The sequence below is a fragment of the Lycorma delicatula genome, chromosome 5 (genome assembly GCF_047948215.1).
Source record: "Lycorma delicatula isolate Av1 chromosome 5, ASM4794821v1, whole genome shotgun sequence".
NCBI classification, from domain to species: Eukaryota; Metazoa; Arthropoda; class Insecta; order Hemiptera; family Fulgoridae; genus Lycorma; species Lycorma delicatula.
Window position 1 is genome coordinate 152,277,418 of NC_134459.1, and position 10,570 is coordinate 152,287,987.

The following is a 10,570-nucleotide window of genomic DNA, read 5'->3' on the forward strand; positions in this document are numbered from 1 at the left end:
CTTCAAACACAATTTGAATTTTAGAATTATACTACTACAATCTTTATCCTGCCTGCTTTTATTTATTTTTATAACAAATAAAATCACAATAGATTATAAACTATGTCTCTATATGTCACAACAATTATAATGTTAATTAATTGCTCTGTTTGTTTTTTTGTAACTGCTCTGTTTTTTTTTTGTTTTTCAGTGAATGCATATACTGTAATATTGTTAGTAAATAATAATGTAGAATATAAGTAAATAAAATTGCATTAGAATATTTTGAATCATTTGTTAAAATTTAAAAATAAATAACCTGGACTAATTAAATTTACTATAAATAAGTCTTTACTATTAATAACACTATGGTACTTATTTTCAACACAACTGCAGCTACTACCAAATAAAATAAAAAAAAATTAATAAATTAACAGAATATAAAAACTGCATTACCGTCCTTTTGAATTTTTTTAATGATATAGGCCAGTGTATGAGATATAAATCAACGTAGTCCAAGCCTAAATTTTGAAGAGATTTTCTACAAGCAGGTATGATTTTTGAAGGCTGATGATCTGTTATCCATAACTGAAAATAAGATATTTTTAAACAGATCAAATGCAATTTTTAATTATTTATTTAGTATATGTATATACAGAGTGATTCAAAGAAACGGGAAATTTTGAAAGTTGTGTTGGTAGCCGTGGGCGATTGGTACCACTTGACAAGTGGCGCCAGCCTCTCTAACCTAACCTGCCATTTAGTTGTCATGGATCCTTGAAATGGTGCGCAACGTGCATTTTCTATGAAAGCGTTTTACAAAAACAATGACAGTGTGGAGGGAGCGCGTAGAGAATTTGGCCGTCAATCTGGGACGGCACGACCGTGTTCCATCAGCACGTGCAATTAAAACATGGATATCTAATTTTGAGGAAACTGGTTCGGCAATGAAAAAGAAACCTCCAGGCCGTGAACGAACCGTCCGTACACCACAGAATGTTCAAGCTTTACAAGATTCTGTCAACGAAGTCCACATCGGTCAATCCATCGTCTCTCAGCATCTTTACAATTCCATAGTTCAAGTGTTCGAAGAATGTTAGTGAAGAACTTGCAATATCATCCATACAAGTTGCAGATCGTCCAGGAACTGAAACCGAACGATGTAGTTGTGAGAGCAGAATTCTGTAATGTAATGCTTCAGAAGATAAATGATAACGAAGAGTTTATTCACGAACTGTGGATGTCGGACGAAGCGCATTTCTACCTCAGTGGATTTGTTAACAAGCAAAATTTCAGATACTGGGCACAAGAAAATCCTACGCAGCTACACCAGCGTCCGTTGCACAGCCAGAAAGTGACCGTGTGGTGTGCTATGTCATCTTACGGTGTTATAGGCCCTTATTTTTTTGAGGATGACAACGGTCTTGCGATTACAGTGACGTCGGCTCGTTACGTACCCGTGCTTGAAACCTTTGTTGTGGAACAACAAAAGAGATTTCCACCGATTCTTAACACAGCCTGGTTTCAACAAGACGGAGCAACGTCACATAGTGCACGAATATCGATGGCAGCTGTACGCCGATTGTTTGGACAACGTGTCATTTCACGAAATGGTGACATTTGATGGCCCCCCAGATCGCCTGATCTCTCAGTTTGCGATTACTTTTTGTGGGGTCACCCTAAAAGCAGTGTTCCATAGTAGACCTGCTACAACGGAAAAACTGAAGCCAAAGATCCGAGAAGCAATTGCGGAAATTCCAGTCGAGATGTTACGTCAAACCATGAACAATTTAACGAAGAGACTTCGTGAGTGTTTACGTAGAAGAGGAGGTCACCTGGAAGATGTCATCTTTAAAAAATAACTAAAATGTATGTATCCTAAAATGGCAACATTTGTACAATTACATGAAATAAAATTCATTTTCTAAAAAAAAATTTTCATTAACGTTATTTAATTTTTAAAATTTCCCGTTTCTTTGAATCACTCAGTATATATTTTTAGTAAAATGTATGTAACACAGATTGTTATTGTCAACTTCTGATATAGGAATTTGTTAGTTCAAAATCTAGCCGAACCAAATATTTAATTATCTGTGGCTCCTTGATACTGTCTACAAATAGTATTTTCTTTAAAGATTCTAATTAATAACAGATACTGACACTGATGATACATTGATGGCAACAAGCCCCAGATGCAATTATTGAATGATGAATGAGTGCAGTTGCCAACAGGCCCCAAATCAACAAAACTGAAATACCGACCAATCAATCAAGTAACTTTTATATAGATCTTATTAATCAGCTGTTAGGTCATACTAATATGAAGATGTATAAGATACCTTTAAAATGTTCCCACATTCTGAGAATGTTAAAATAAACAAATTTTGTTCATTTACCAGAAACTGAATATTAAAAATTAATAAATTATACTTCCTCTTAAGTACTTCCCTTTTAGATATAAACTTCTGCATATATTCATAAAAGTTTTCAAAACATTCCAGAAAACAGAATGGAAGTTCAGAAACCTCCTTCAGCGATTTTATTGGGTCAGCAATGATATCATTGGCATCCTTGTATAACTTTACTTTCATATTTGAATTCAAATTAAGAAACAGGTAAAGTCAGTTGATACCAAGTTAGGAAAGTACAGTGGATGGTCTATAGATATTATGATATGGTAAACAAGAACTTCTTGAAAGTAACTGGTAAATGTGGCAATGTTTTGAAATAAAATGTTGACAGAAACAAATTATATCTAGGGAGTACTGAAACAACTTCTATTGATATTTCAGATTCTAATATTGTACTCTTAAAATTCTCCTTTATTACTCCAAACACAGTCATGCTCATCATCAACACCAACCCTCACAGAAATGTCACCCATAAACCCAAAATGTACCTTTTTTATACATTGCCACTTTACTATATGTTTAAGAAATATTAATGGTCCTGATAATACTTTTATAAGTATGTGAAATTAGTACACTGTTCAACGACAGATATTCTGAACTTTTTTTTTACTATGATGGAGCCATACACATTACTCAAAGCCACACTATTGCACAAAGCTTGTTACTATTGTTAAATAGGAAACAAATACGAGATGCTATTTGTATTATGAAGTCATGAACACTATCACTTTTCATCATGTTTCTAATGCTTTTTAGGGTCCCAAATGTAATCTAGAACTACTTTAATAAAATATCATTTATCACTTATTTTGTAATAATTGATATCAAAACCAAACATCATTAATGACTTCAGTCACTTAAAACCTTTAAAGCATGTATACTCAATTAGGTATCATTAGTTACTGTGGATGCTTGTTAGTTGATTGTAATAAAAGAGAGCAAAAGCTGAAGGATCACAAAGCAAATTAATAACTGCTCTATAAAATGAAAGAAATCTTCCTGAATATTAGCTTCTTGTAGGACAGTTGTGTTTTAGGATATTTTTTTTTAAGCTTATATTCTTAAAAACAATAGAGTCAATTATAATTTAGAAACTTTTCTTATCCAGACTCAGGTTAACCACTCCTGAAAATTTACCCATTAATTCAAATATTAAACTTATTAGTTTTAGAGAATGTAGGCATCATGGGTAATATAGGCATTCAAATCTAAACAAAAGTAAATAAGACTTTATATTTTTATATTACCTTAACCTGTCTGGATTTAATCTTAGGACCGCAGCATCATAGGACAACTAGTGTAAATGCTTTTCATTAATGATGTTGAATAAAAAGAATTTTTTTTTTAATGTCACACAAAGTATAATATAAAGTACAGTATAAATTAAGTACATAGTAAGTATAAACGAAGTACATAATAGAAAGTGATGTCTGCTGAAAGGAAAGTAATAAAGGCTGATGAAAAGAGGCTTTTGACATCAATGTTACAAAAGAATTTTGTAAATTAGGTAAGTTAATAAAATAGAAAATAAACTGAACTGAATAAAAAATCAGAAAAATTTGTTAAAGAATCTTGAAGAAAAAACAAGATTACTGCACTAAGCAGCCAAAAAGATTTTGGGTTTAGAAGATGTAGAGTAGAAAATTTAAAAGAAATGTAAAAGAATACAGCATAATAATATATAAAGCATATAATAGAAGAAATAGGTAATGATAAAAAATATTTTAAAACTGAATTAACTTAAACTGAACTGATACTTAATACATACCTTTGTAGTAATGAAGATATCTTCTCGTTTGATGACACCTTCAGATATTTTAGATTTTACTGCTTCACCAACAATTTTTTCATTACAATATGCATATGCAGTGTCAACCATACGATATCCAACATCAATTGCATTTTTAATAACTTCCATCATTTCATTCCCTTCAGTCTGAAGTTATTAAACAGAACATTTCAGTTGCAATAAAATCTGGGTTATAATTAAAAAACCCACAACACTTAAGTATAAGGATGTAAATTACATATTTTAATTCAGAAATAAAAATGCAACAACTAACATATTATGCATTCAAAATACAATTTAATATTCATTGTAAGTATAGAAAACCTTTGGAAACAGAAATTTTTATGAATTCCAACTGACATTCTTCAACTACTTTATTAAAATACACTTTAAAATTTATAAAATAAACAATACCCTTGAAAATTTAGAGAAATGTTTCTTTCTAAGAAAATAAATGTCTTTGTTAATATCTAACAAACATTGAAGTATACACTACAAGCAAAACATATATTCATGTTCAGTTATTTTCAAAACTTAATAAATATTTTAAAGATAATTTATAAACCACAAGGGTCAGGGTCAGTGGTCTCTCTACCCTAACTTCAATAACTATTTTACATAAAACACATCTATAAAAGAAAACTTTCCAAGGTATAGAGGAAGCAACCTACTTTACAGCAACATGTAATTATTTGATTAAATTAAAAAAAATGATTTATAATACTTTTATTGAACCTTGAAATTTCAATATATCTCATTTAGATAAGAAAAAGGTTAATATTTGGAGAAATGGCTACTAAAATCATTTAGTTTGATTTATGATAATGACAGTTACTATTGCTTTTTTGAAACAGCTAAGTTTGAGAGCTTCCTTGCAAATAATTATGGATCATTAACTTACACAGCTACAATTATTAAATTCAAGAAATTTATAAACTCTTACATGCTTATTGCTACGAATATCAAGTACCAACAGATACTAGATCAATGTTGTATGTAAAGCAATAAACCTTTGAAAAATTACTTTAGCTACACTGATTATTAATTTTTTAAGCTACACTGAAAAATAGTTTACATAGTTTCTTAAATATTTAGTAACTGTAATTATTTCATTATAGATAAGCGAAACACAGTTGCTTTTTTTTAGTTGCAGTAATTACATCAGAAGAGAATAATTAACATCTTTGAACAGTTTTTTAGCTGATATTATACAGAGTGATTTATTAGTCCTGTTACCCAATTTTAAATGTAATTTAAGAAAGGGAAATTTAGGTGGAATAAAAAATGTATTTATTACTTACAAAAGAGATTTAATAAAAAGCTATTACTTACATAATTGTTAAAGAATATGCTCAAAATGCCCACCCCTTGCGGTTATACATGCACGGACTCTTTTCACCACATTAGCAGAAACCTTTTTAAGAGTTGCATTGGAAATATTCGTGATTAAGTCTGTAATTGACTTTAAGTTCATCAATAGTGTGAGGATTGTTTTTGAAGGCCTCGGACTTAATATAGTCCCACAAAAATTAGTCAGGAGATGTGAGATTTGCGGACCTTGGAGGCCATAAGCCCTTGCTTATTATTCGATCATCAAAGAACTCTTACGGAAAATCCATGGTTTCTCGAGACATGTGGCATGTAGCGCCGTCTTGCTGAAACCAGCAATACCGTTCTTGAGGTTCCAGGAGGGACACAAATTGGCGAACAATATTCCTGTATACTTCACCATTTACTGTCTGTTTGAAGAATATGGGTCCAACTATACAATGACGAGATATCGCACACCACACACCAATTTTTTTCAGGATGCTAAAATTTGTCTTGTAAAGCGTTAGGATTTTCAACCGCCCAAATTCGACAGTTTTGACTGTTCACATAACCATCGAGATGGATCCAAGTTTCATCACTAAAGAACACTGTGTTTAAAAATTCGATTCCGTTATCGTTTACGAGAGACCTAAACCAACGGCTATATTGCTATCGCTTGTTTAAATCTGGAGGCTGAAGCTCTTGGACTAATCGTACGCGACACGGATACAATTTCAATATTTTAGCAGCTTTCTGAACACTCTAATATGACAAACCAACTTGCGTGAAAAGTTTTCGTAAACTTTTCCGTGAAGAATTGAGCAATCTTGTTTTCACATTCTCTAAAACGTCATCTGTCAAGCGAGTTGGTCGACTCATTACAAGTGAGTTGGTGTTTTCTGTCGCAAACACTACCTTTCTCTCGAAATCAGTTTTCTAGCCTAGAAATTTACATTTTTTTCTGGCGGAGGAACACCAACAAATTTAATTTGAAATATTCTTATACACTCGCGTACGATTTCGTAGCAAAATATTGCTCAAGAATGAAAACTCGTTCTATGGTAAAAGACATTCTATTCGTAACATGACCGGAAACGGCACAAAAGTTTACACAGCTCAAGGAGAATCAACTCACACTGACGTATCTATACCGGTTGATTAGCGGTACCAACTTCGTGTCACAAAACAAAATTTCCCTTTCTTAGAAAAACATTACCAGACATTAACAATTGGGTAACAGGACTAAAAAAATCACCCTGTAAAAGAAAATCTATATGTAGGCATGCCAGCTTACCACTTCTGAATTTCAATAGTAATGCAGTGATAATTTATTAAACACTTTTGTAAAAAAAAAACAAATAAACACATAAAATGGATTTTGTTATTGATTTTAGCATTTTGCATAAAGTACTGCTCCATGAAAGGATGTAAATATACAGGATTCACTTTTTTTGTGTGTATATATCTATATATATGTAAATAAATATAATAATTATATTATTAAATATATTAACACAAATTTTTATCAATTATCAACAAATTATTAATTACATTAATTAAGTAAATATAACATATTATATTTATATAATAAATAAATATATATATATATATATATATATATATATATATATATATATAAGTGCAAATGTTTTGGCAAGTTCTGTCTGTCTGTTTGCAATAGCATTAAGGAAGAGCCAACTAACTGATTGCTTTCAAATTTTCAGAATACGTTTGTGTTACACTAGTGAAGGTTTTAAGCTGTAGATTGAGGCCCCAACCTTCTTGGGGAAGAGTGAATTTTTCCTTGCCAAAAGTTTGTGTACTGACGTTTCAATACTTATTACTATTCTGTCTTTTATAATTTAGTTTTTTTTTTCAAATATTTATAAAGTCTGTATACTTTAATTGTAAATTATCAGTATTATTCTCATAACTGTGAGTATAATGAACACAGCGGAGTCCAAGGTGTACAGCCTCCTGTCTAGACTGGAAGGGTTCACTTCACTCACCCTAACCAACTAGTATACATGTTTATGTATTCATTTATATATATTGTACTTTACAAAATGATATTTTTGGGTAAAATAATCACAAATGCAGCAAGCAAGTTTAATTGTTTTATTCTCTTTTTCATAATTTGATACATCAAACCTGAGGATTAATATTACAATACAAATTTTAGCACACATGTATGTCAATATTCAGTTACTTGGGCAATAATGAATCAATGACTCATTACAATTGTGGGGTTTTTTATATCTTTACGACCTTTTTTAGAAAAAAAATAAATAAATTCTAATATCTTTTTTAAACTATGCTCTTAGTTTAAAACTAATTTCTAGCAGAAGAAAGTATCTCAAAAATATAATCATGTCATTTATAATAGCCAACAACATAAAATCAATATCTTACAGTGACATAATGGCAAGAAATGTTTAACTCTAGGTACCATCACTTTACTCCATAAAAAAAAAATTTTTTTATATTAAAAAAATTTCATAATAATTATACCCCTTCCCCACATTCACTATCTTTTCATTTTTATAATTAAAATTAATTCATCGCATAAGCTTGAAACATATGCCTGTGAATAAGCAATGGAAATTTTTTAGAATATGAAGAGTGCAATGTACAAGTGAAATCTTATGGCACTGTGCCATAGATTTCTTATCTTTCTTTAGTTTATATTATTATGAGAGAGATTTATTATTATTCCATAGAATTAAAATACACGTAGATACATTAGTTAAAAATTAATCTTATAATATTTTACTTTCTAATTAAAATAAAAATCAAACTTATCTGTTGTCAGATTAATCCAACTGTCAATATATATATATATACAATTGGATGTTTAATTTTAATTTAAATAAATAAAAAAAAATGTAGTATTAATTTCTGTTTTGATTTTAATTTGGTAACGGATCTTTTAACAATTTTAAATTTTAAATCTTATGTATAGCATAAGATTTTTAATTTCAATTTTAATGTGTAATTTAGTACAAATGATTTGAAAAATAATTATATAGAGCAACTGCTGATGCAAAGGACTTGCAAAAGCGCTCTTGCTTGAATTATGGATTAATGTAGGTGTCATCCTATTTTATTTTATTTTATTATTAGTATATAGATAAATATAATTTGTATAGTGCAGAGTTATATGATTCTCAAAAGAATTTATTTTAGAAAAACAAATGTATATATATACATTTACATATGTACACAAAAATAAATAAAAAAGTATAAACACCAATAAATAATTTTTTAAAGTACTATACTTTAAAACTCTTTAAAGCAACCCTTGTTCAGACACACCTGTGATTGACAAGTTCATGGCAACAATTTTCTGATATCTGTAAAAAGGGATTGTCCTAAAGTAACAAAAACTCCTCAACTCAACATACAAATGTAATTTAATGCATTTATCAGTAGCTTCCATTTCCAAAAAAAATAAGCTTTACATATTATTACAACTTAGAAAAAAACTTTCACCCTTTGTAAATCTTGCCATTTAACTAAAAATTCCCAAAAACTTTTAAACTGCCATATCTGTCCAATTTTAAAGATACAAACTCAAGAGAGGATGCAAATTGTAAGGAATTTAATGTTCTATAACAATTATTTCAAAGATTCATAGATATCTAATTATTTTTTTTTAAAAAGCAATGGTGGTTTATGTTGACCATAACCATTTACAAAGGATAAAAGTGCCACTTAACATTCAAATTGCCATAACTCGATGAATTCTGTTCTTCAGAGTAAAAAAAAAGTAAAGAATGTTAAGAATTGTAAGCTTTCAAACTTTTATATTTGTTACATTTTTGATTCAAGATTTTGTTAAAAGTTATTTGCATAAAAATGTAATTTTTAAAGGTAAAATTTAAAGGGCTATAACATTCTCTATTCTGGTCTTAGAAAGTCAATCCAAAACTGGACAGGAGTTTAATTTGGTTTCCAGGAAAAAATATTTAGTTTACGAAGTATTTATCATTTTTGAGATATTCATGAAAAATTTCTTAAATTATATGCTAAATCAGATATATTCCCAAAGTTTACTTTGCAGCCCTAACTGGTTTTTATTAAACCAGCTTGTTTTTACAACCCTGTATGAAATTAATATTACATTTGTACAAATAAACTAAAAAAAAAAAAAAATTAATTAATAAAAGTGTACTTTAATTATCTAAAGGTCATACTAAGATTATCAGACTGTAATTTAACACAATAAATCAATTAAGAGTAATTTGAAAAAAATATTTTTAAATATTATTTACCTGCCATGTCCCCAAACCAATTTGAGGAAAACTTTTACCATTATTTAAAATAATTGTAGGTACAGACATATTTATTAGTGAAAGAAAGAGAAAGGCCAACACTTAGAGAAGATTGATCACAACTCTAGCCAAATTAATGCTGGCTGACTGATCTCATTATCCCCACTTTTACTTCAATGAGAGTCAAAGGGGAGTTCTGATTAACTTTAATATTAGTAGTAGTTTGGTAACAGTTAGCAGTTTTATTAACACTGATGTACAAAATTATTTTTATGATTGTAATAATGTAATACATTTTTTTATACTACTTTTTTGTCTAATTCACAGATAAATAATAATTAGAATTTTCCTATCAACTTTAGTTTAAAAAAAAAGTAAACATTAACAATTTATTTTAAAGATCATATTAAAAGTGGTAAATGTCACATACTTACATAAAAAGTTACTAGTTTATGCTCTTCTTTTGTAGCTAGCCATGATAAATCCCAATTAATATTCAGAAGAAGTCTGCTAGCACTCCACTTTCCTTTATACCAGCTTTCTCCACAATTGAAATATTTTGTAGAATCCAATCACTAATGATCCTCAATTAATACTCCAAGGTTTGATAAAAAGGAATTCAGATATACATGGACGTTTAGTGTCATTTTGCATGCTATCGCTCTGCAAGAACTAATAAATATGTCTACAACATTCTGATGATTTTGTGATTTATTAATACTCAGAAAATGTTTGTGTATTTAAATGATGTCCTATCAATAATTTAATCCAGCAGTAGGGATTGAATATGTCATACTTGGCCAGTT

General features: G+C 29.5%; 1 protein-coding gene across 3 annotated transcripts in view; it reads right to left on the reverse strand.

The window, feature by feature from the left end:
- Positions 1-9,926, reverse strand: part of LOC142325498 (1,5-anhydro-D-fructose reductase-like) — a 31,848-nt gene extending 21,922 nt beyond the window's left edge. Inside the window, exons 1-3 of one of the 3 annotated variants that reach the window (XM_075367343.1) lie at positions 9,765-9,925; positions 4,159-4,326; positions 436-567 (exon numbers count right to left, since the gene is read on the reverse strand). In XM_075367343.1, coding sequence (XP_075223458.1) covers positions 436-567; positions 4,159-4,326; positions 9,765-9,833 — 369 coding nt within the window. In that variant the 5' untranslated portion in view covers positions 9,834-9,925. Of the gene's footprint in view, positions 1-435; positions 568-4,158; positions 4,327-9,764 lie in introns of all 3 variants that reach the window. The other 2 variants (XM_075367341.1, XM_075367342.1) reach the window with 2 other exon arrangements.
- Between the last annotated feature and the right edge of the window lie 644 nt (positions 9,927-10,570).